The following is a 27,353-nucleotide window of genomic DNA, read 5'->3' as shown; positions in this document are numbered from 1 at the left end:
GTCATCAGACTTACCTCAGAGAGTGCTTGCCTGGGACCTCTGCTGTTATTTGCTTTGGGTTTTATGTTGCTTTTAACTTGCCAAATAAACAGAAGCTGGGTATTTCATACTGCCTTGACTAGGGGTGCAGAGGGGCCAAACGATCACATGAACAATCACAGAAATTGTAACTACTTACTGAGTCTCTGCTCCCAGGAGCATCTCCACCTTCTCTCCCGCATGGTTACTGAGGACAGCTAATCTGAAGAGGTGAGCTGCAGAGCTCTGCCGTGAGTACAGCATAGCTGAGGTGTTCTTTACAGGAGAAGAATTCAGGTCCTCACTGTCACATTGTTCTACCAACAGCTGGTCTCTTAAAGAATAATCTGTGACATTGTAACTCTCTTCACTGCAAAACAAAGAAGGGAAGGAAAATCCCAGAAGTTCAGTGTTGGTAATTTTTCATTAAATGTACCTGCAGCAAATTCAGTAAAAGAATCCACTTCTAACTACAAAACATGACATCATTCTTCCAACATTTTAGATCTTCATCTTTTTGTTTTTGGTTTTGAAACTACCTCCTTTCCAAGACACAAAATAGATCATTCTTTAAGCCCAATGAAACTTCATTTAGTAGCATACTTAATTAACTTTGGCATTACTGAGACGATGTAAGTTCAACCTACTCCAGTAAATGTGAAAACAGGCACAGCAGTTGTATACAACTGTGTATCTCTTCTGTAATGAATGACAGACCTTTATTTCAGAATGTTTTATAAACAGAATACACCTTCCCCTTTCCTGTGCTTACAAAAATACAAATGTGTATCCTGCTTACAGGTAAAGCACTATAAATCTTGATTTTAAATACAGGATAACTTTTTCTATACTTCTTATCCATCTGCATGTACAAGGTCTACACTGAAAGCTATTTTACAGGGTTCTCAATTATGTAACAGTGTGAGTTTTAAAAACGGGCATGACCCTATCCATCTTGCAAAATACACTGTTCAAATTAAAAGTCCCCCCCACACACGCATATTTTGCAAATAAATGTCTCAACTCTAAATAATACAAATAGATATTGCTACATGTGCTTAGTAATTTCCCCAAGGCTACTGGAAAAATGCTCTGAAATGGTGCAAGTTAAAAGCTTTGCTTTTCTTATGCTTGAAATATAAGTGGACAGTGTAGAGAAAATCTGTCTTAGCTGACAATAACATGTTTAATGCAAAGAACAGAAGACCTAAGAACTTCTTTTCAGGTCAAAATTTAAGTCACGGTGAACTGTGTTGCAAGGACACGAAGGTAGTTTTCCCATGTAGTTTCGTGAAAGCATGCACATGAGCAGCCCGACATTCCAGACAGCGGTAGGCACACACAGAGTGGACACCACAGACCAGGAAACAGAAGTATGAAGTATCAGTAACTTCATATGAACATATGCACATATGCTTATATTTGTATCAATTGCTGCACTGGTTTTATTTAGGCTTCTAGAAGTGGAGAAGCAGAAGCAATTAAAAAATCTTTCAACAAATGCAGTATGTTTCTATAACATACTAATTTTAACATAAGGACTTAGAAGAAAATATACACTCTTCCCTAAAGAAAGCCTTTTTAATTTCTAAATGTGAGGTCTCAAATCATTGTTGCTAATCAAGGTTTTCTGAAGTTGCAGCAAAGGCAGGAGAACATCTAGACAAGACTCACTTATTTACAAGCTGCTGCACACGAGCAGTGAACAATAACTTCAACCCTCCCTTTCTTCAATCCATTAAGATTCATTTATGAAAAGATGTTTCAACTACAAAATACCCAGACACCTTAAGCAGCGTTCTTCAGCACGCTAAAAGGAGTTCAACTAGTTCCCATGTTTACTGTTTTCACTACTTACTCATATCTAAAGCAATATTGGAAACAATTTTTTTCAAGTGAAACATAATTGTGCATTTTCAAATCTTCAAATTGCAATTAAACCTTAAATCTTTACATTACTGAAACATAGTTTAATGAACATTTAAAAGAACCCAGATCAAATATTGAAGAAATGAAATTGTTTAACAAAGAAAAAAGAAGCTACATGAAAAGGCCTTTTTGTTTCCACTTTGTTTGTGAATTTCCCATGATTGTTTTGCATGCATCTGCATGTTTAGCAGCGTGCATCATCAATACAGATCACAGATAATCACCCAGCTACCTCACTTTCGGGTAAGCTTGCAAACTTTTTCAGATTAATTGTCCTACATAGGTACAACAGGAAAAGAGAGGAAAAAACCCTGCTTACACAAGCATAAAATGAATTCTCTCTTATAGGCAAACATTGCTCAGATTTTCATATTTTGCATTAATTCCTCTTTTAACTGGCTAGCAAGAACAGCATTTTTTGCCAAAGTTTATCAAATTGTGTCTTCTAGATATAAGATAATTATGTGACTATCTGAGTCTACATAACTTTACTTCTAGGTAAATGCCTATGAATAAGATCCCAATAGAAGAACAAATGCAATTTTCAAAATTTCCATTTTATATTTATTCCATATTTGAAAATAAATCAAATTCTATACCGCAACTATATATACTCCAACCAAAAGCAAAGTCTACTGTGCTCTCCATCTGAAGCGATGAAAACCTATGCTTGAGCCTCAGATTACTGTGGTTCATTAAAATATTCTAACTTAAAATAATGCTTGAGAAGATCAGTTTCACTGTACTGAACTGATATAAGTCAAATCCCAAACACCTGGAATTAAAATCCGTTGGAATGCTAATGATGACATGCACCTCTTCCGGCAGGTGCAAATGAAGCATATTTTTCATTTATCAACAATTATTAGAAAACAGACAGATGATGACCAACTGTCTGTTGAGATACAGTCTACCCATTTTGCTAACTGACAGGAAAAATGCCTGCAAATACCTCAGTATTTAATATAATGGTATTTAAAATTCTTATTTTTATTCTTTAGAAAAAGATTTGCTAAATTCCAACTTAGCAAGATTGTAACTCAAAACCTTAGATATTACTGATTTCTATGATCGAAGCATTGGAAAAATTCCTGTATTCTTAAATGGTAATAGGCTTGCAAATTGTATTTGTAGATTAATAGTTTCTGCCAGTGCACCTGGTGTAAGAACCAATAAAGTTCTTATTTCAATTCTGCGGAGTGTTTTTTTTTGTTTGTTTTTGTTTGTTTGTTTTTTGTTTTTTACTTTTGTTCTGTGAGATAAATACTTACAATTGGATTACAGCTATTTACATTCTCAAATGACCAACAAAGTTCTATTAGTATTACATTCTAGTCCTTCTAGTAAGTATTTTTGTTCTTGCCTTCGTTGAGGGGCTCGGGGACACATTGCTATCGTCTGCTACATATTAATTCACAAGAAGAATTTACACTGTCCAAGAGAAGACAGTAGGCTCTAAATATACAGGTCTTTCTTATTTCTCATCTCCATCCAACAAAATATTCTGATTTGAAATAACAAAGTTTTTTATGAGTAACATTTAACACATTCTTAAAAATTATCCTTATCAGATAATACCAGTATCTTTGTATTCATTTGCAGTTTAAGGTAGTATTTTGCTAAACTTTTATTTAGGCTCAGAACCCAGAACAACAGAATACATGCAAATTTTATATCACCAAATTATCATCTGTCCTAGGCCACCTATTCATCAACACACCACACACACTTATTTCCTTTACTCCATGATATATTAAAAAAAAATAAAAGCAAATAATTTATGAATCTTCTTCAGTAATACTTAATAATAGGTGAAGATGCTGTGCTACTTTGAAATTCTTTGTGTTTCATAAAAATTACTTTGTGGTTGCCTTGAATTATATGATTATTTCTGGCACCTGGAGTAAATGCCTGGTTTTGAAAGCAGCTGTGAGCAGGTAACATTCCACAGTATTATTTAACCTTTGGGTGATTTCCAGTGCATGAGGTCCAGCTACATTCCAGTGTCAAGATACTCTCAGGACCTGACAAGCCACACAGCCATTAAAACAGACAGGATTCTAGTGATATCCTTAGGGGACTATGGAAAACAAACAGAATATTCAATAACTGTACACTCATACAAAAATACAAGTCTCCTTGCAGTTTATCTGAAACCTTCTAAAAGCACTCAGAAGAGAAGTGGTGCATTTTCTGAATAGCTGAAGAAAGCCGCTTACTTCAGTTGTACGTACCAGAACGTTATCAGTTCTGGAGTTCCCAATGTCTGCACAACACAGAGCCAGCTCACAGGCAGCTCCGAGCATTAGGCAGCAGCACATGAGCAGACCTTCACGGTCCCAGGAGGGAACTCGCAGAACAGGACGCATGTAGGTTTTGGTGAATTGCTGAGCTGAGCTGAGCTGTTCCCCTGCCAGGGACAGGGCCAGCTTCCAAACCTGCGCCAGGCATCAGAGCAGTTACTTCTTCTGCAGCCTGGTCTTCTTCTAACCCCCCTGGGCTGCTGGAAGCGTTCACTATAGATACTGTACGGCGCATGGCAACAGACCAATACACACCTAAGCCCAGCAATGACGCTCATCAACTGTGCAGGAGAGGCAGACGAAAAACAGTAGCTTTATCCACATTCGTGGTTTAGAAGAGGGAGATGGCGCAAAGCCTTATTACAAAGGAAACACGTACAAACCCAGAAGTAATACATATATTTAAAATGGGTATCCCGTATTTCTACAAAGCACTAGCATCACTGTCGTCTACGGAACTTAAAGTACAATAGAAGTTCTTCACAAGCCCGAAAGAAAGCAAGTTTCCCAAACACGACCCATGTAACAACAATCAGATCATAGTCTACCTGAATTGTAACGAGGCCTGAAAAGAAACCTCTAAGATGTTAAGCATGCAGCACATTATTGCTCGTGTCAGAATACTACGTTCAAAATCCAACAATGATCCTTTTACGTCAACATGAACTACTGGTTTACTGGTCCCTGTAATGGATCTCATGGCCAAAATGGTGGCAATTCATAGCAATTCACAGCAAAGAGGCAAATAAAAAAAGAACAAAAGCCAAAAAGGAGTAAAGCAGTATGGAATTAGAGAATGAGAAACAAAAGAGTAGGATCAGTGATGTTTCAGCAACACTACCGCAAAGCCGAATACGCAACAATAACGAAACCATCGGGTCATCTAAAAGTCACAGTGTACACTTAGGTCTTTGCAGAGTATTTACAACATTTAACTTTGCAGGTCTAGGTTAACCTCCCAAAGCTAGCTAAGTAGTTAAAGAAAGATGCTCTTCCAGACAAGATAACTGAAGCTCCTTCCTCGGGAACTTGCCTTCTCCACTGACGGCACACGCGCGCCAGGCAATGACCAGGCACCAAAAGTTGAGCCATCCGAGTATCACCCAGCTCCGCTTCATGCCTGGATCCACGTAACATCCGTATTAGCATAACAAAACTAGCTAATGTCCTCCTCTCCAATGCACCAACCATATTTATAAGTGGAATCTAGAATGTTCTGCCAAGATTTGGACATCCTGATTCTTGCCAGTATTTGTAATTCTTTGTATTCTAAAAAAAAAAAAAAAATTACATTAAAAAAGCAGATGGTGGCTACACTGCAGAGGCACTACAAGAAAATACTAATAAACTGGAAAAAATATTCCCAGTTAACTAAAAGCTGAGCAATGGGGAAAGGTAAGGATTTTTATTTGTTCTCCAAGATTTTGTATAGAAAGACACAGGTTGCAAGTTCCTATGTCCCTTTTTGTGCTAACCCCAACAGACGATCTTCAGGATTATTCAGTAGCTGTTTGCCTTACTTCTTCAAAGAGAAAGTGTCATGAAGCAACCAGCTATCCCGCTGCTTTATAGTGCCAAAATCACACACTGAATGATTCTCAAGGGAGATACAATATGCTTATATATAATATGGACTGTCCGGCAACAGACATTAAAAGCATAATCCTCTAAAGTACTTCACAGTTGCAAGGAGATAGAGCACCACAGTGTCCACAAAAAGGAAGGGATTTTTGGTAACTAAACTCCATTTAACTGACTTAATGGAGCAGAAAAGACAGTTACAATTTCAATCAAAAAGTGGAATTGTAGCTAGGGAAAATTATGATTAATAAACTAATATTAAAACTAAAACATAAGAACTCTGTGGAACATGCCTAAGAACACAGCAACACAAGACCTACCCCCCCCCCCTTTTTTTTTTAGTCTAAAATGTAGTATTTCTCATGGTAAGAAGGTCTCTGGAATGCTTGTTTGTGACAATATTTATAATGCAGTTGTACTAAACATGCTTCTGACACTGAAAACTGTTCTTGATATGAGCATGTAAACAGTGATGAACACCACATCTTTCTGGGCTACAATTATTTATTAGTTATCAAAATGACTACTTTGACAAGTACCATCACCCCTGGCCTCTAGAAAATTGGGATTGAGCCACTCCTGACAGTGTGAGCTAGGTTCCACAAACTGGCAAACTGCTCAGACAGGAGAGCTGAAAACAATTTTTCAGATAAAGGGTAAAGCTGTATGATTGGAGCACTACGTTTTAGCAGAGTATTGAGGAGTTATTTCTTTTTTTTGTGCAATGTTAAGAATCTTCTGAAAAAGTAATTGCTCAAGTGAAAACACAAACATTTAAAATCAACTAGCAACCAATATTTCTCTGCATTGCTGTAGAGCCCACACTGTGGGTGGGAGAAAAAGTCACTAAAAACCTCAAATATTATTAGTAAACTTATTCACTTGGGCACAGCACATGCTTCATGGTCAAAATAGCTGGGAAGGTTGCAGATCAATCCTTTATAGTCCTATCTGTTTAGAGGGTCTTTGTACAGCGAACACAAAAATCCTATCATTGACATTGAGTTTTCTTTAGCTTTCACTTTTGGGCCCTTTAGGACACTAGCAATTCCAACAGCTAGAAGTTGTTATAAATCAAGAGCACTGAAGTTTGGATAGGGTACATTGTTATAAATATCTTGCTTATAATCTGGACAACAAGCCATCACATAGGAAACCAATAAACAATGTAACAACACACATAATAGATTTTTCATTGTTTTCCTCAACTCAAATATTTACTTAGCTACCAACACAATAATATATTAACATTAGTTCTATGAGAAAAGAAATGGAATGTTTAAAAAATGTGTGATACAACTCTGTGATGTGCTGCCAGTGTTATAACAAGGAATTTTAAAAAAAAATTTCTACACAAACTTGGATAAACACTGAATCTCAGGAACATGTTCACAGCAATACGGTATCTGGGAGAAGTTGATTCACTTTTCTTTGCATTTATACAGAAATAATTTCACTTAAACAAAAATGGAGAGAACAAATTACACTTCTCTTTACTCAAAGATTAGCATTTCTGTCCAGATTTTTGTATTACACCTTATTCTTCAACATTTCTGTTTTAAGTTATGGAATCTAAGTTTTACATAAGGAAGTCTTATTAAAAAAAAGCTATTTTCACTTAATTAGTCAACCCAAAAGCAAAATAATTGTTCTTCAAAACTATTTTTAGCCTTAGGACTAAGGTTTATCTGTCAGATACTATCAATAGCACCAACAGAAGACAAACTCCATTAAATTTAAATTATTCTGACCCTCCCCTCAAATCTAGTGATAAAAAGTTAAATAGAGACTATTTGAAGTAGTCTCCAATATATCATTTTCAGTAATAGTCCAGCAAGGGACAGAGTGATGAGGAGACAGAATTACTACACAAAACTTCCCCCTTTGCTAAGATGTAAAGGATGCATTTTCTAAATTTGTTGGACAATTCAGCATTTCAATTCAGTTTGCCAAAAATCACTCCTGTTTAACAACTGATTATCATTTCTAAACGCAGTCTAATAGAGCAATATTAGAAACTAAATACCTTCATAACGCATTTGCTCTAAGCCACAGTATACTAAAACATATAAACAGCTTCGGAACTGTTGACTATACTTAAAACGTGCTTAGTCCGTATTTCTACCTGTTTTATGCTGCAAATAGACCAAATCCATTTACTTCCTTCTGAATTTTCTTCATTCTTTCAAACAAGCAAATGGCTAGAACACATGTAAAAGTGCTGTGGATGCAATAAACTATTCTTTAGTAAATAATGAACAACAAAGTTTGCCTTTCCAAAGCAGGAAGTTTAGGTTCTCACTTCCCTCAGGTTGATGCACACAATAGTCATGATAATTTTAACAGACAGCTGTAACTCAGCTGTTCTCTCTGTGATTCAATGAGTTGAACACAAAGGCAATTTTATGCTGGTGAAGCTCTTACCTCTTCTTCTTGGTGATAATGAGGACATCATTGAAGAGGAAGAAGTACAGCTGCTGCCTGGACGTTCTTTTAGAGAAAAGTCCAGTGTCTTCTACATAAGACGTTAATTCACCCCTTTTCACTAACCATCGTGAGGAGGAAACCAACGGAAATGGCTATAAAGGAAGAAAATAACACTTCAATCCTCCAAAGCTAGGGTATTTTTTTAATCAGAGTAGTAAAGATTTGGAAAAATTCTTGAGTAAACTCAGAAATCTTGAGTATAAGCACAGAACACTGATAACCAGATTTAAAGTATCTTTATCATTCATACAATAGACAAATAACAGCCCATGAAAATTTGAAAAAAATCACTCTTCATACCCATGACCTAACTGCTCATCTGAGCTAAAAAATGAACAGACAATTTATGGAGACAGATTACAAGGCTAGATCGGTCCTAACGTACAATCCATCCTGTACAATTCCACAGTAGGACCTTTTGTTTCACTGGGCAACAAATCTTTCCTCTTCTAGAGAGAGATTTTCCTCTTTAAAACAGAGTGAGACTGGTGATGCAGCGAACAGATCATGTCTGAAGCTGTACCACGACATGTGATGCCAGAACAAAGGTCCATTGCAGTGCTGGCAGCTCTCCCAGTTACCAGGATTCCTCAATCACTGACCTTGGTGACTGCTGCCAGCACGGACCCCAGCGGAGCTGTCATGCAGGGAGCCTTCTGCAGTGCCACACTGCAGGCAGGCTCCCTCTGGCAGACCAATTCTGTGCTGCTGTCACTAGACAGCAAAGGTACTGTACAGAAAGACTGATCTCCTACACAGCTCTAGGCCCTGAACTTTATGATGCCCTAAATAGTGAAAACACTGGTACTTTTTTCCTCTACGTATTTTGGTTATTGCACACATGCTGGATGGAGCATCTGCGGATGCCTGGTACCTTCTTCCTCTGCTTCCAAAAAGGATTTGACTTCTTGGCTAACTTCTGCAAGTGAAGTGTGAGCTCAGCACAACTTGTAACTTGCAGGTTCTCAAACAGAAGGTACATGGTATCACTGGAAAAGAAGAGGCATCCACTCTGCCCACAGCTTGTGCCTAAGACCTGCACTGCAGTCAACGGGCACTTAACTGTTAACTTTTATGGGGCACATACAATTTTTTTCTTCACTCGGAGCGCAATAATCAAATTTTTGTTTCTACTTTACATGCAACTTTTTGCTTATCAAATTTCTGTACTTACTTTGTTTTTGTTCAAACTCATCTGTCTCTTGACACCTTTCACATGCTTTTAAAATATTTCTTCACTTGGCTTATCAACAGGCTTAATCATTCTTCTCATACCCTTTAATCACTTTAGCAGCTCTTTACTAAACTGACTTCAGTTTGTCAATACTTGACCATTAATATTATGCCAATATTATACAGTACAATATTATGCCAATATTATACAGTACCTCACTGGTGGAATGAAAAAATATTAACTCCCTACCTTTAGATGCAGCCACTCCCTTGTCTCTGAGCTTTGAGGTCTGATTTTATGGTGACACTGAAATAGCAACTACCAGTACTATTATTCACAAGATGCTTTCCTGCCACCGTGCAGTACCACAGCATGAAGGCAAAAGGCCAGACCAAACTCCTGGCACCCTCTTCTTCCCGCTGTCAGCCAGGAGGTAACACACGAGTGACAGATGTGGGTTCCTCTAAAATTACAGAGCTGTAGGAGCCCTTCAGAACTATTACACATCATGACAATTCAGAGAAGCCTTAAACTTTTCTTTCCTGCTCCAGGCTGATTTGTATCTCCACTATATCCAGAACAGACCTAACGAATGTTCACCTTCACTTGGTTGCTGAATGATACCTACTGGTATCATTATACTGTATACCTCATTAGTGATCTTTCAAAATCTACATTATTTCGAAGTGCCTACTTATAAATACCAGCATATTTCATTATCTGACATAATTCCTACTATTTTTGCTTTCATACTACCAAGCCAATATTATTCTATTGAATCTTGACCAGGCTCCCTTCAGACATTTCTGCCCCATTATTCAAGCTCACATACTCTTTTTCAGTTTATACAAACTTTGTTGAATATTTCTAGATTTGTATTATCCATTCATTTATTAAACTTCTTTTTCTACTATGTTCTCCTGTTAGAAATGTAGAATTTAGTTTCAAATCTGTATTTCCTAAAACTAATTTTTCCAAGCTTCTCTTAGTGAATCAGAGTAAAATCAAACCAGTTAAAAACCACAGTAATTTCAAGTCAGGTTTATTACTTTGATCACCATTCTCACTTATCTCAGATCAGCGGTTAATGTAGAGTTCCACCTGTACAATTTACTTTTTCCTAAGAACGTATCGTATCATTTTCTGTATGTGCAGTCATTTTATTAAAAATGCATTAACCCCACAGGTTATGAAAGGCCAATTTAGGTTGGTACTCAGACACAAAACTCTTAAAAAAGCTCCCTAGTGAACTCTTTGGCAGAACTCCTAAGTTCCATCATGAAAATCAAAGTATGTAATTTCCACAGTTTTATGTAACATTTGGCTTTTAAAATATTTGGCTTACTTTGAACCACAACTCAGCTGCTTCAGCCAGTACCTTAAAATGACGTGAAAATGAAGGGTTTTTTAATCAAATAGCTTATTGCCATATATGAGTATGAAATAATCAGAACATAATTCTGATGTGCCATCATGGTTTTTGAGCCTTTACGAACTTGAAAGACTTTGGGCTAGATGGTTCTCAAACAGAGAAATCATGAAGGAGTTTGGTTCTTGAACACAAAAGCATGTTTGCAGAAAAAACACTTTTCTGGTGCTACAGATGAAAAATTTAAGAATAAAAATCCCTTTAACCTTAATTAAAAAAAGTCCTATAGACAAAGTATGTGCAGAAGTGACAGGATTTCTGGGTAGTTTCTCTTGTACTTCCTTGTAAGGCTACAGAATTACAACTAACAAAATAAAAATCTCAAAACGTTATATGAGGTTGAGGAGGCAGAGAAATGGTTCACTTGATTTAGAATGCTTATAAAACAGAATTACAGCACTATGATGACTGTTTTACAGTCAAAATGTAATTACAAAATTTCTATCTGTGCATGAACTAAAAATGCCTGTAATCTGTATTCCAAATGAGTTCATCACACTTTCCTATATTCTATATTCTATATTCTAGAAGCAGCAAGTTTTTTCTTTAATATAAATTTTCCTTAATTGCCAAGAGTGCAACATGTATATCACCTCCTTCCTACACAAAAAAGCTGTCTGCACTTGAAATGTATTGAAATGTGGCCAAAGCAGTCTTTCATACTTCAGCTGGCAAGCTCTCAAACCACAGAAAATGTCTAAACCATTAAGAATTTATATCTAATAAGATACACAAAGTAGAAAAACTTGCATAAAAATATGGAGAAACAAAGTTGCTATTATTGCCATAGAACTAGTGAGAGCTCCTAGCAGCAGTATGTACAGAAGAAGAAATACACAGTGCATCTTACTTTTGCAGAATTAGAATCAATAGCCTCTTTCCACAGAAAAGACAAGAGACTTCAGCCATTTAAGAAACTTAGTTCCTTTAAAAACTCCTAGGTTTGAAAACTACAAATGAATCCAAACAGATCATCCCAAGACTTCAGACTATTCAAAACTGTTTTAAACTATCCAAAGACTTGAGACATTATCCATAGCACTTAGCAAATGCAGTGATGAAACTTGTTAAGAGATATTCCATTTATTCTTCTTGTAAGTAAGTATTATTATTATTCTCAGTTTTCACTCCAGGTATGTAAATAAAAACAATTTGGCAAACTGACAAGCGTCTCTAAAGAGAGTATTTCCTCAAGGCAAAACAGACCAAGATCCTTTAAAAACTGTGTTTTTGAAACTATAAACCATTATGTACTGCAAATATGATACCAAAAAAAAAAATTCTCACAGAACACTACTCACTATGTAATGGTATAACTCCTTATTTACAGAAATACGCTAGGGTGCTAACTCTCGAGTCAGAATTTTTATTGTTTTTATTGCAGCTGACATAACTAAAAAAAAAAAACAGACCTTTTCAAGGCAAAATTAACATGGGCACAAAAAAATAACTAATTCAATATATATTGAAAAACTCTTCTGCCAATGCATTATCTTTGTTATTAAAAAAAAAAAAACAAAACTTTTATCCTGCCATAATAGGCAATTTTGCTGCAAAAATTAGTGTGTGATATAAATATGTTACACTGTTTACTAGATCAAAAAAATACAAATACTAATACATGCTAAAAGAAACATAACATTTTCTCCTCAACTGCAGTTGTAAGTCTAAGCACAACTTGAGAATCACCTGCAGCTTAGCATGCTGCAGGCAGCTTCATGTTTACTGAAAATCTATCTGAATCTGTTTACATACTACCAGATAACAATCTGCAGTGAGAAACAGAACTACTTCACAATGCAAATACCTGACTCTTCAGAAGCTTCACACAGGAATCGAGGCATCTATTCTCTTTCAACCTGCATCACCAGTAAAGCAATTTGTACAGGCACTGCACATGAAAGTCCAGGTCCAGGAAGTTTTAAATCTCTTGAATATTCATTAAGCATAAGGGCATATGGAATGTGAAAGCACCTGGCTCATTAAGTTATCTGGTTAAGAACAATTATTGAATAGTTTGAAGAAATAACAATAGGGTTTTTTTAAAAAAGCAACAACTGATATGGAAAGTGGACATATTAGACACGGAGACCTAACAAGCAGGTGGTAACGGAGACAATTCCAAAGACCAGACCTCAGCTCAGCCTCACCAGCAGCCCAACTGGCGGATGGGGACAGCAGCAGCTGCACCATCCGCCCACGGCAGAGACACCGCTGGGGTCTCAGGGTGACCAGCGGGGCTCCAAGGGCCAGGCACGAGGAATCCCTGGCGTCCACTGGATTTGGCAGCTTTCTTAACATCCTGAACATTAAGCATTAACTACATCTTGTTAAAAAAACCTGCAACTTCTCTCCCTCAAATACTTTCTTAATCCATTCAACAAGTTCTAACTCTGCAAGAGACTCCAATATATAGTCAGTGCACCACATATGCTGTTCAATGTTATGACATCTATTTGCAGTGGAGAACTGTAATGAGTCTAGTACAAATCAGAAATGATGCTGTATCTTCTGCTTTTGGTTTCTTTATGCAAGGGAAAAAGAGAGAGAGAGAGAGAGAGAGAGAGAGAGAGACAAAGAAGTATTTTAAAGTTTAACAAGCCCAGAGGACAGGAATGACGAGAAGGATGGAAACAGAGGCAGAGCAACATGTGAGTCTATGTATATACTGTGACAGTATCATCATGCACAGTGTTACGAATTAGGTAAGACAGCACAAAATCATAGCATGCTGATACTGCTAGGTACTGCAACTCTAACAAGGCCAGCGCTTCAGCCACAAAGGCAAACCTGGAGTCTGATTATACTGTATTTGTACCTAGTTCTTCAGTAAAAAAATGCTGATTTATTCTTAAAAATATATATATTCTTACTCTCTCTTCCCCTGCAAGGCCCCAACCTGAGGCTTTATCTCCTTGGTTTTCAGTTCCTCTTTGAATTTCCCAAGCTTCAACCACCCCCAGAACACGAACCTGTCTTCCTTGCCAATATTACAGCCTCTGCAAATCCATCTAATTTACTTTGTTTATTCTGGCAATGAAGCTATCAAAACTTAAGATGCAGCCAAAGCTAAATAATGCACAGTCAAGAGACACCATCATACCTTGATTTTAAATTCCAGCTGGGAGTTAATGGTGTACATCATTTCTGTCCTTTCCATTTTCCGAGCACCTTCATTGCACAAACGCACCAACTAGAGATGAGATATTTAAAACATTTAATGTATTCAGGACTTAGGACAAACAGCATTCTAGAAAATACTTCACTGTAGCTAACTTTCAGAAGGAAACTTTAAAGCATACTACAGTTTAAATAAAGTATAAACAGGGGGAGGGAGAGGAGGGCAGCGGGAAAGGTATGAGAATGCATTCCCATTAACCTCATGCAAGGATCTCCCAAGAGTCAATGGGCCTTTTCTTATTTTTTGTTTTCTTACTTCCTAGGGAGTTGAAAGGAGGAAAGAAATCTGAGCAGCAACTGGTTTAGTGGGGACAGCAAGCTGAGACTAGAAGCAAACTAACGGCACCATCCAGGAAGCCTTTCCAAAGCTAATACAGCACCAAAGTCTGGGAGGACAAATTGCTTTCCAGTTTTTCACTGCAGGGAAATCACCTCTAATTCTGGTACAACAGTTGCTAAAGAAAGAGTAAACAGTTAGGTTGTTACAATTTTAGTAAGTTTATATAAAGAGTTGTTTTGTGGTATTAAAACCATAACTTCACTGTAATAGTTAAACAGTTTTGAGACAACAGAAATAATAGAACTACACAGAAACTTCTGGAGGAAAGGACAAATCTAAAAATCTTAGTTCTACAGGAGATTTTTTTTTTTAAACAAGCCTGTGATAAAATCATCCTTATCAAGGGAGGTTTCCACAACATTTAGACATAGAAGTATAAACAACATCAGTCAGGGAGTTTGTCCTCCCTCATCTCTTTCTCAGATCGAACATTTTACACACCATATACCGTTCCCACAGCAAAATCCAATTGTGCTGGCAACAGTACACTGTTAACTGAGTTTAGGATTTTTTTGTAGTAACAGAAAGAGGATGATTTAGACATAAAACTGATCCCCAGTGGCCTTTATTAAATAAAGCAATTTAGTATTTTTATCCTTCACTGCTCTTCCACTTTATTTAGTCAAGAAAAACATCAAATTTTCCCTTAAAGCTGAAAGGAATGCTCAAGGCCCAAGGCAATGTTTAGTCTCAACTTGCAGAGTTTTTTAAATAAAGAATGCCTAACTCATCACATCTAATAACAACCTGTGACACATCATAGTTTCTGAAATTCTGAGATCTTCAAGGCAAAATGATAACTAGTCTTCAGATTTTCTTTTCAAATCACAATGTTCTGTTTTAAAGAGTTTTCCATTTCCAAAATTTTTTTTTTTTAAAAAAAGATAGATGGATTTTTTTTTACCAATTAAAAAAAATACCTGGTAATCTGATTGCTCAGTTTCAAATGAAACGAAACAGAGTTTATTATAAAATTAAGTGTTGTTGACATTTACAAACTACACACGGTGAATGGACCTATGCTCTTCTTCCATCTTTAACTTTTGTCAAAAACCCTCGTGATTCCAGGGTAAGAGAACACCCTTGAACAACTTAACAGAAGCAGAAATGGTCTACTTAAAATATGCCAAAAGCAGAAAGAATTCTTAAGTTTTCTTAGGCAATTCATACTTCCTTTCTGTACTACAGGGTGGGGTTTTTTTGATTTTTATATATACAGCCTATCACATGGCTTTCTGTTTGAATGACTGGCAGCAAATAGAACAAAGCTGTCCAGTAACACTGTGAAATAGGTGAGCAAAATAAGCATAAACATGAAAATCTATTATCAAGGGACTAAAGGAAAAAAAAACAAAAAAAAAAAAAAAAAAACAAAGCAGCTATTTCTCACAATGGATTTTTGAAATGACCGAAGCATGCAGTGCAATTTAGGAAGAAAATCCCTCAGAAGAGAAACAATTCCACAGTGAGATTAAATTTTTAGGAACATACCTTACTCACTTCTTTCAGAGCTTGCTTGCAGTTCTCGTATTTTGGCGAATCTTTGGGAGTTTTCTGACAAATAGTCTGAAACAAAAGTTCTGTTGCTTCAGAGGTACAAATGGTAACAAATACAGAGTTTTAAAGTACATATGCGCTGAAATCAAAGAGGTGAAGTCCCAGTTATGGACTAGGTTAATGAGAAAGCATTGGGTCACTTCCCCTTAGTGTTTTCATGACACTAACATCTTCCCTGAGGTCTTTTTGGAGGAATGTTGCATCTTCCACTTCTGGGCCAATCTCCACCCAGGGCAACACAGTGGAATAGGAAGGCCATACCCTTCCAGGAACAGCAAAGTTTCTCCTTTCTATCTTTACACAAATCACAATGGAAACCCATTGTAGTTGTGCATAATTAGGTTCTTCCTGTTTCAAACACGATGTTAAGGTTTTCCCGGAAGTTGAAGTTTTACACATGGAGTAAGAAATCTGTACCAGACTACTTTGTCTGATCTCTCTATGGAAGATATGTACTTCCAAAGCATTAAAAAAAAAAAAAAAAAAAAAAAGTCTCTTAGGACTTCTCCACATGAACTATGGAAATATATATACGGAACAATATTATTTAAGATTATTAAAACAAAAAGCATATAGGAAGGAAGACAGCTACAGCATCCAAACAAGAGAAATGCTGGAAAGTAATGAGAAGTCTGATCAGCGACTTACACATGACAATTTTATTTATTGACAGACTTTATTTCTATGAGTTGGAGATAAAGATGACAGCCTATCAAAACCAGTCATTTTGAATCAATGACAGACAGGCTAAATTACTTTTTTGATTGAGAAACAAAAACATCGTAAGGTATTTTACCTAAAATTAGTTCTTGGATTAATTATGAACAAAGTAACTATCCAATCATCAAAGGATCAAATTAGTTAGTGTAGAATTCATGAACATACAGCCGAAAGTTATTTGTCTTGTTTCTGGATTTTGCCATTGCTGCAATTTGAGCTTGGATTTTGATACACATTACTGCTGGCAGTCCAACCCACAAATTTGATTCTAGCATCTTCACTGGGGTACTACAAAGCTTGGTGTGAACCTTTCTCACCAATTTTCACCTGCACTTCTTCACACTTCCTAAGGCGCCATTAGCCTGCATGGGGGTGGTGCATCTCACAATGTAACACCCTGGTGGGTAACCAAGTATGTAAATACTGTTGCACTCTACTAAAAGCTCCTGTACGCTGAGAATAGAGTTCTTTGTTCCGGGTTATACTCTAACTCTTTAGGACAGTCTTAATGACACTATTCCTGGAAATAAGAATTTAATGCAAAATGGCCCTTTTCCAAACTATATGATGGTAAGTTTTTGATTTTAAACTGTAGGGTTTAATTTTAATCCTAATACTGTGTGCAATGTCTGTACTAGCTTCTTCCTGGATTTCAGCATCATTTACACTCTCTACTGTAAAATTTTTAGATTCTAACTTATAAATATTTAATTTTTGACTGCATGTGCTAACAAATGTTATCATACTTTGTTGTCAACATACCAGTATCTACAGCCCTGTAAATGGTACAAGACAGATAATATGAAGAGATTAAAACAAAACAGCAATCAAAGAGAAAAAGATGCCTATATTAAAATAACATGCATGTACACATAAAAGAAAAAAGAAAGAAAATAAGCCTGTTCTCACATCCATCAATAATGGAAGACGAGTAACCCTCTGCATTGGAAGTATGAGGAAAGAGATCATTGGTAAATTCCTGCAATCTTCATGGGACTCAATCCGTGACAACGCTTCTTTAAATGCTGGATTTGTAGCTCTGGTGAGAAAAAGAGAGGAGGGATTAAACAGAATGCTTTAACAAGAATTACAAGCATTAACAAGCATAACAAGAATTATGAATGTTGCTTTTTTAAATGCATTATCATTTTATTCCTTAGAGAAAGCACAGTTCGAGGGGTCTGTATGACTTAAGCCTTCAGCTTTATTTATTTAGACACAGAAGATCATTAACATTTAGAATTCTTATAGCCCCCCATGCACGCAAGAATGCAAACATGCAAATACGCAATATATAAAAAGCATGGCTTTGACAAATTAAAGTTATACTTAATACTGGAAACAGAATTGAACATATGACTACAAATAGGACTGGACTATGCAGCCAGGCTTATTTTAACTTCTAATTATTCAAATGAACTTGTGCATTAAGAAAAACTAGCATGTAACTACATGCTTAGTTGGAAGCTACAGGTTTTGCACCAAAATACCCCAACCTTTGACTCCTATTACAAAGAGGATGATTTTACAATTGTATTTTAACATTATTTCTTACAGTAATTTCTGTAGTGTTCGCTGCTGATAGACTTCATTAGTGCAATATTTTACATATGGATCAAACGTTGAAGAAGCATGCTTCCCAACTATATCACTAATATCATCAATAAAGATGTTGTTCTGATGTCTTGCTTCAAGTTCTTTAAAGAATCTGCAAAAACAAAAAGAAATTATTCTTTTCACCCCAAAAGACAACAGTCCCTCTCCAGCAACATCTTACACTTCACCAGACACAACCAATGGTTTTAATTACCTAAGGAAAATTTGAATCGTTTGTATAAGGGTGAGATCATCCCTCCTTTTGACAAAACAATACATGAAATCTTTACATGATACATGCCAAAGGGCAGCAGTGCAACCTGGCAGAGCTCAGTATAACCGGTGCTCACAAAGTTACTTCCCATATTCTAGCAGTCAAAACTGAAATAGTACTGCTGATGTGGTTAGACTGGAATTTCCAGAAACAGGGTTGAAAAAGAAATGAAAGAGCTTCAAACAGAATATTAAAACTACATCATTTCCTCCTGTAATAAAGGAGATGCAATACTAGAGATGTTCAAGGAAACAAAAAAACCTCGCAGCAGGTTAAGTGTGAACTATTAAAACTCAGAACAGAGAAATACATTGCAGACCGAGCCGGACAAGGTAATCACAAGCTGTATAGTTCAATTTACCAATAAAAATCAAACACAGATTGCAAACAATTAAAATAGGAACAAATCCTAAAATCTCTAGCTAAATATGCCTGTTCTGAAAACTTCTCCACCGGTCTTCCTCTCTTCCCTATGTGAGCTCCTTTGGCCTCTGAGAGCTTTCCATTCTTTCTCGTGCTTCTGATTTCACCAGGAAACAAAATGCTTCATTTCAACAATTTTCATATACGCTACAGGTGTTTAACAGGAGTCACCAGAAATCAAGATCTTGTTTCAGGCACACCTCAAATGAGCTGATTAACAAAGAAACCGACAACATTCCCGTTCTCACACCACCAGTCGCACGGTCACAAGTATCTTATGGTATAGGTGTGTGTACACACATTATATATCTACATGTATTTCTATCTCTATATATAATGTTTTTAAAGAAGTCCTGTCTGTCACTTATTAACAGCAGATTTAATTGACTGATGTTTATCATTATTGTCATTTAATGGAAAACAGGACACCATCTAAAAATAGGGACAACGTTGCTTACTACAGTTTACAGTTTTCTGCTCTACTTTCCACCTTAAGAGATGCAGTAATATTTTTTAATAGCCTTGCCAGTTCTGGAAAGCACAGTCCTCCAGAATTCTTCTATACTCCATTCATCTCCTTTCAAAGCATGAGATACTGGAACATGTTACTGGTTTGGCTTGTATTATGTTACATAATCACTTATTTAAATACAGAGAACTAACTGGCAAAGAATGCTAAGCTGCAGTGAGATCTCTACAATAAATGCACCATTACTTAAATCTAACAGTTGGCTTGAAACTTCATTGCAGTCCTCTACACTTTAACAAAGAAGGAAAAAAAAAAATCTCAAAGTCGCAGAGTCCACCATTTCTCACGGACCACAACACCCAGATTTCAGCTGCCGGCCACCATAACCTGCAGACAACAACTGGAATCCATTTCCACTCTACTCAGACATGTTTACAACTGAAAGAATTTCTTAGCACACTGCCAATTTACTCTGCTCAGGAAATTAGGAAACACAACATTTCTTCTTGCTATATGCTATGGCACGCTGACCAGGTGTTTGACCACGTCAGGCTAGAACTTACACTTTTAAAATTTATCTGGTGCTTCATCAATGACAGTATCCTCAAACAGCATAATCCTGTTAGGGAACAGCGAGAATTCTTGGAAAACATTAGATTAACAACAGAAAAGAGACAGAGAACATCCCATGCCATGTCCTGTGTGTCCCCCCTCTCCATGTACTATGAGAACTGTTAGCTCTGAAAAATCATCCATCAAAGTTTGAACCGAGGGTTATCTTTCTGTGCATCCAATCTACTAATTAGTACTTATGTATCCGTAAACCAGACCTAACATAAAAACCTTGTACTTAACATTTTAGGACAGATTCTGTCATAAAGATCAGACTTTGATAACCACAGTCAATTTAGCCAACTACAAATTGGTTGTAGTGTGTGACTGGTCTCTTGCTTAATACCAGAAGGAGCTATATAAGTTTGCTTCTTTTAAATCCATAACTTTTCTGTTCAAAGCTAGATCCAATTAAGGGAAAGTCAAGGAGCATCACAAGAGAGTCTGATTGGCTTTATCTTGCCCCTGCGTTGTTTAGAAGAAATGTCCTGTTTGTATATGGTAAAACTCTTCCTCTCCTGAAGGCTATACATACTAATTTAGAAATGCAAATGTAGTTCATTTTCTGTTTCTTTTAGCACAAGATCCAGAAACTCTAAAAATCTCATCAATACAGAGTATGTCCTGTCTTTTTGACAGGTGATTCCTCCTTGAAGTTTCCGTGTTTCTTGTAAAGGGTATTCTCACATCCTTAAGAAGTCATTGATAATCTGGTAATCATAACCAGGAACAATGTTCTAACATTTGGTCAGACATTTTTCTTAAGCTATTTTTTCCTACTACTTTTAATCTCTGGCTGATACCCACAACTTTCTTTAAAACTCTCTATAAATTTAGATGTATAAACACAAATGTGCAGCAGTGTACACACAATGCTATAAATAATTTCATATAATTCACCCTTGTTACACTGAAACTATGTCTCATTTACAAATGCAAAACTCACCAACTTTAACAGTTCTTCTACCTAAACAGATGCCCTGACAAAAATAAATTCCCTGATATTAATCATTTTGGTCAATCCTCCCTCTCAATATTAATTCTTCTTCTCCCCTAAATAAATACATCAATAGGTAAGACTTACAGGATACTTAGAAACGAAGATTCATTTAAATGAACACTATATTCCAAAACTATATTGCATTGGGTTAGAAAATTCTAATTAAATAGCTAAAAGAGGTTATAAATAGGCAGGCCAAAAAAAAAAAAAAAAAAAAAAAGGAATTTGAGGAATGATTACCTTGAGGAATCAAATCTATCATTCAGGATCAAGCAGCACACAAACTCAAAGGACAGCAGATGAAAGGAATACACAGAAAGGTCAGGACTACTGCAGAAAATCTGAATTGATTATTTGCATCCGAGCTCACCGTAGACACAGAGTTTGCCAATACTGACACATACAGAGCTGTATATAATGAATGCATAGTGAGAGCTATTACTGTGAACAAAGCGCAGAAAATGGGCAGAGGAGAAGGAGCTGGTTTCCATAACAACCCTGCTCTTACTTATCCTCTCTCATACCGACGTACCCACATCCTAATTTCCTGCTGAAAGCATGATGATAAGAAACTGAAGGTCAAATAAAATAATTTGCCTATGCCCAGTAAATCATGGTCACAACAATACTACTTAAGATAGTAAAATAAACACCTCTCTTATCTTAAAACAGGGATGTTTTCTAAATTAAAAACAGTATCCGTGACTTACTGACATTATCTCTATTCCTTCCCCAAAGATTTCTGTACTGGAATTCAAAAACATACCTTACATTTAAACAAAAAGAACTGAAACTCGAAGGCTAATTATAAGAGGTCTGAGTATTTACCTCTGAATGCTTTCTATTTCGGACCTTAAAAACAATAAAAGATTCTCTCTTCCCTCTACAGGTACCACACATTCACGGAGGTGTTACTGCAACTGGGAAGAAGGCAGAAGCTGGGAGTCCTTCAACAAAAATTTCCTTTCCTCAAACTGTACATCAGTGACCTTCATAGGGCTCTGGCCACCGTTCTCTCCAAAATGAAAAAATACAGACTATGGTTGCTAAAAATCTCAGCTCCTTTGTAGGCAGCATCATCATTCTATTAATAAAGCTAACGATTTTTATTTCACCTAAGAAAGCACAAAGCAGTTTTTAACTCTGCTGAAGATTGAAGAGAACCAGCACTGTCATAGAAGAAAAGTTGATTAGCTCTAGACTTGAGCAATGTTAGAAATACTTAGGTTCCAAACCTGACACAGCAGTTCCTGATGCCACGGCTTTCCCTGAATCCACTACATTGATACTCGGTTTCACCCCACAAAATGCCATCAGCATACTTTCCACAGGAAGGGACTGAGAGAGTAACAACATACCAGTGCACAAAGCGCATCTTCCCACTAATTGATTTCTTCCTAGATTCTTCAGAGCATCCTTAACTGGCATGAAATAATAATTTATTCCTTCATGACCAAACTCGAATAGAGGGAAATTCCCCAGGTGTATTTTAGACATCCACTACACAAAATCAAACTGAGCTGATGCTTTATATGAAATCAAACTTAACTGGCACATACCTTGTTCTCTGTTTCTTCTATATAAATGGAAGTTGGAAAATATAATTCATTCATTTTTTGAAGGCACACCTAAGCTAGTGTAAATATTCATTGGATATCCTAGTTGAAGCTGTTACTCTTCAGTCTAGTAACTGTATTTAATATAAAGCAGAAAAGACTAACTTTAACATTGACTGTATTAACCTCCTTGGCACTGCCAAGCATGAATTCCAAAGTACAAGAACTCATGAAAAAAATATATTGTGTGCAAAATTTCAATTGACAGTGCCAAGTTCCTGAGAAAGTACCATAAACTCATGCCAGGGAGACATGAGGAGGGGGGAACCTGGCTTCCAAGCAGTGTGTGTGTGTGTGTGGGGGGGGGGGGGGGGCGGAGGGGGGCATGGAGGACACAGAAATCAACATTTTCTTTTTGAGGAGAAAGCAATACACAACTTCATGTTAATGGAAACATGTTGTATATGCTTTACTGGGAATTCTTAAGTTGCTTTCTAAAAAAAGGGAAAAAAGGAAAAATAGCATTGGTGATTTTAAAATTCTAAATCATATCTTTATTGTATTACTGCCACTATTTCTTCAATGTAACAGAAATATATGAAAAGAGCTGCCTGAAGTAATTCGGTCTTGCAGAACATTCAAAGTTAAGTGTTTTCATTAAGTACAGCATTTGCTACTTAAGTCCGTAAAGAATTCAGTTCTAAACAATGGTTCGTATTTGACAGAACTATCACAAAAGCTATATTATTACTTCGTAGTCCACAAAAATATCTTTGATTAGGCAATAACCACTGAGTGACTGCGAAGAGAAATAACAAGAAAGGCAGTAACAAACTATTCGTTCATTCTGCAACAGACTGGAACAACTCTCAGTAGCAGGCCTACCCACGAGGAAGTGCTCCGATGGCAAGCCACCAGCCTTCTCAACGGCTCATAGCGTTCTGGTAGAAATCCAGGACAATAAAAGGGCCATGGCAACACTGTCAGTATGTTCTGTTACAGGGAGATTCTCGTGATAGTTCAGTGTTCAGAGCATCTAGTTCAATGCTGTACATTTTGGAGAAACAAATCATAATTCAATCAATTAATACGCACTAACAAAGAAATCCATAAAGAACACTTTGTGGCACTAGCAATATAAATCTTTTTGATAAATTATCAAGACATGACAACAGGAGTGTTATTTTAAACATCCCTCCCAGGCTGAACAAAGTAATCCTATTATCCTATTAAATAGAGCAAGTAGTATGATTCTGCATGTCTCCCTAGGTCCAAAAGTCATCTACATACTCATTTAACATGGAAAGAAATGGTTTCCTGGATGTCACAAACAAAAAATTTATAAATTTACAAATTATTTTGTGAAGCTCTCTAATGACAAGAATGAGACTATATCCGTAAACACACTTGCTAAAACGTCCAAATTAATAAACATGGCAAACAAAGCACTTTGACAGCAGAGGAACAAGTAAAGCATGGGCGTTTTTCTCAGGCTCTAAAGAACTCTTGTCACCTCCAGTACCTAGCTTCATAATAATCAACCAAAAATTACTCCTAGCAAGTACTACTTTTGTTACTTTATGCACAGTAACTGATCAAACTTGACATTTAGGAAGAAATTTTTGTTAATAATAAAAACACGAACCACATAAAACTTAACATTGCTTAGTCTTGAGGGAAGCATGCCGACCAGAGAACTGTCCACCAGGGCCTACAAATCCCAATGGAAGCCAGAGCACCAGGGGAAAGCCTGGAGCGTGCCATTTTCATCGCCCTCCTGCAGCCCTGCCCGGGCGTTACCGGCTCTCACGTGGGTGCCTGGGCTAAGCTGGCACCAGGCTAGCTTTCGCCATCAAGGGAAAGCAAGTTCAAAGTACAAAAGTGCTAACCGTAACATCATGGCAGCTTCCAGGGCTGTGCAGGTGCTGCTCAACAGGCTCACTGGAAACTCGACACAAGCAAGGTCCAGAGGAGGACCGAGCCTGGCAGAGCCAGGCAGCACTGACTGTGGCACTGAGGAGCACTAGACTTACCTTACCAGCAGCCTCAGCACTTCAGCACGCACTGGCCTCAGAAATTATCCAGGGCAGTGAGCTATCACAAAAACTTGAAGGTAAGAGAAAAAGTTGCAGTTTTTGATACTCCTGCACATAAAGCTGCATTTGAAATAAACTGTTATAAACTGCTATAAACTGTTAACAAAAAGTACATCTATACACATGATTTTCATACTGATACAACATCATCCGCAGCAGAAGAAGTTATAGCAGGACATGTAGGATACAAAAATATTCCCAGGCAGCCCGATTTTCCTAGGCCAGCTCAACCTCACAGCAGTCCAGAACAATGTGGAGCAATATATAATATAACTCATCTATCTGCAAGGAAAGCTTTCACCTTCCTATGAATTTGTGGTCCAATAGAAGACTGTATAGCTTTAAAATCTCATTTAAATAAAGCACACTTACCCAACGATACATGTGAGGAGCCAAGGGAACACACATCCTCCCTCTCTGACAGGCTTCCTAAACACAGCTATTTCTAGACTGATGAACAACTTTGTGCCTCCTCAAAGCTACATGCTCTTTTTGTGCAAAAAGAGAGGCAATGGCAGTTCTCTAAGACTGGACCGATGTCTTGAAGAATTATCATTCAGTCAGTCTCAATTTAGAGACTCCTCATTATCAGTCTTTACTTGTTTAAGGAAAGCACAACTCCAAGTCTGAGTAACTGTTGAACATTCACTTTACTACAATAAAAATGTGCAGTTAATACATTTTTCCTTTTTGATGCCTCATGCAGCAATGGTAACACTGGAAGTCTGTGCAGGAGTCCTAAGCTGCTACCAGAGGCAGCAACAAAGCATGTGTAGCCGAGATCTGTGCAGACAGCATGTTTCAGCCAATGACTCTGGCAGAGATGCTTTGCAGGAAAGGCTAGGTAACCACGTACTGGATAAACCCTTCCAGCCATGACCCCAAAACTATTTAAGAACTTTTGTTCTACCCAACAACTGTACTTCAACACAAATATTCACCCATGTAATTCTTTACGCAGAGGTTAGGCCACAAAAGACAGGACAAGAGTCAATGGGCAGAAATTGAAGCACAGGAAGCTCCACCCGACCGTGAGGGGGAATTTCTTCCCTGTGAGGGCAACATAGCACTGGCACAGGTTGCCCAGAGAGGTTGTGGAGTCTCCTTCTCTGGAGATCTTCAAGGCCCGCCTGGATGCAGCCCTGTCTAACATGCTCTAGGTGACCTGCTGAGCAGGGGGGTAGGACTAGATGATCTCCAGAGGTCCCTGCCAACCTTACTGATTCTACGATTCTATGAACTGCTTACAGGTGACACTTGAAATCAGATGACAGGGACGAGGGGAAGTGAAAGAAAGAACTTCAACTTATTTTGTTCTGGGGGTTATTTTTCAGCTCAATTAGTTCCCTGATCTTGCTGACAGAACTGAGGCAGTGATGGAGCAGAGGGAAGAACATCTCCAGGCACCACTCGCACCAAAAATGGATCTTTTGCATCAGTGCACACAAAATAAAGCAGACAGTAAAAAAAAAATCTACCATTCTGGTCCTGAAATGCAATAGAAAGGGCTGTCATGACTCTCTTGGTAGAGGTTATAGTTTTAAGATCATTCACCTAGGTTTAAATTCTTGCCCCTATCAATATTTAATCTTAAACTGAGATACCTTCATTTGATGCAAAAATTGATGTGTGGATACCACAAAACATCCAAAAATTACTCGTAGGTAAGGTCACTCTCTGCTTTTTAAGAAAAGAAGATACACTGGTAATGTTAGAAAAAAAAAATCACTTGCAGAAAATGTGACAGGTAGAGAACTATCAGTTCTCAGGTTGGAAATCTCAATCGGCCCAGACAGAAGGGAAAAAGCATCTGAGGCTCTCCAAAAGTACTTTTTTATAGAGGCGAAAGGAAAATAGGACACAAAGTCCTAGACAAAGGACTGCCAGAAGAGTTTTGAAATATAATTCTATTATTAGAGATAAAATTTGAAGGGGATCTCCTCATAAAAGTCCCGGAGGCTGAGTTACATCCAGCTGTGCTGCACTTCCATATGGAAGATAAATGGAGAGCACGGTTCTTCAGAGCTACATTTTTCAGAGAGGAGCCCGGGGACAATTTGTCAGAATAATTTTGGTAGCAGAACACGGACAGAGCTAAGATGAAGCTTTGAGTACAAGCACACATATGTAAGAAAATTTACCAAAATTCTCTTTAGAGTCCTCTCATGAACAATAACGGTTTCTCTGAATAATAATAAAGAGGTAAAACAAAACAAGATTTTAATAGTCACTAGTTAAGAATATTGTTTTTGTAAATTCAGAAACCTAATTGGATTACCTTTCCCCCGACAAACACCTTCAAAACTGTCAGACCGCAGGAACCGCAGCTGAAGCCCGACACGACTGCACCCGTAGAGTCACGCAGCGGGACGACACGGCAGCTGAGCGCCACAGGCTTGGCTCAGCTGCTTCGAGCTTTTCTCAAGGCGCGGACATGTCACCTCTCACTACTACCTCGCATTTGCTGTCAATGCAGTTCAAAAGAAGCGGTAAATCAGAATCATCTTTTGCATGGAGGGGGACAGAAAAAGAGAAAGAAGCAGAGACAGGATTACATATGACAGGCTGCGAAGACCTGGACAGAAAAATCAGGAGCAACCCAGACGGCA

At 37.4% G+C, this 27,353-nt stretch overlaps 1 protein-coding gene across 1 annotated transcript in view; it reads right to left on the bottom strand.

Moving 5' to 3' along the window:
• The window catches only part of ARHGEF26 (Rho guanine nucleotide exchange factor 26), a 60,826-nt gene that overhangs the window by 11,463 nt on the left and 22,010 nt on the right, over positions 1-27,353 (bottom strand). Inside the window, exons 7-12 of the mRNA XM_062583003.1 lie at positions 18,274-18,426; positions 17,628-17,757; positions 15,933-16,007; positions 14,025-14,114; positions 8,256-8,410; positions 179-388 (exon numbers count right to left, since the gene is read on the bottom strand). Of these exons, the coding sequence (XP_062438987.1) occupies positions 179-388; positions 8,256-8,410; positions 14,025-14,114; positions 15,933-16,007; positions 17,628-17,757; positions 18,274-18,426 (813 nt within the window). The remainder of the gene's footprint in view (positions 1-178; positions 389-8,255; positions 8,411-14,024; positions 14,115-15,932; positions 16,008-17,627; positions 17,758-18,273; positions 18,427-27,353) is intronic.

The sequence above is a fragment of the Rhea pennata genome, chromosome 9 (genome assembly GCF_028389875.1).
Source record: "Rhea pennata isolate bPtePen1 chromosome 9, bPtePen1.pri, whole genome shotgun sequence".
In the NCBI taxonomy this organism is placed as follows: Eukaryota; Metazoa; Chordata; class Aves; order Rheiformes; family Rheidae; genus Rhea; species Rhea pennata.
The sequence above is the reverse complement of the archived record's forward strand: the minus strand, read 5'-3'. Positions and strand labels throughout refer to the sequence as shown.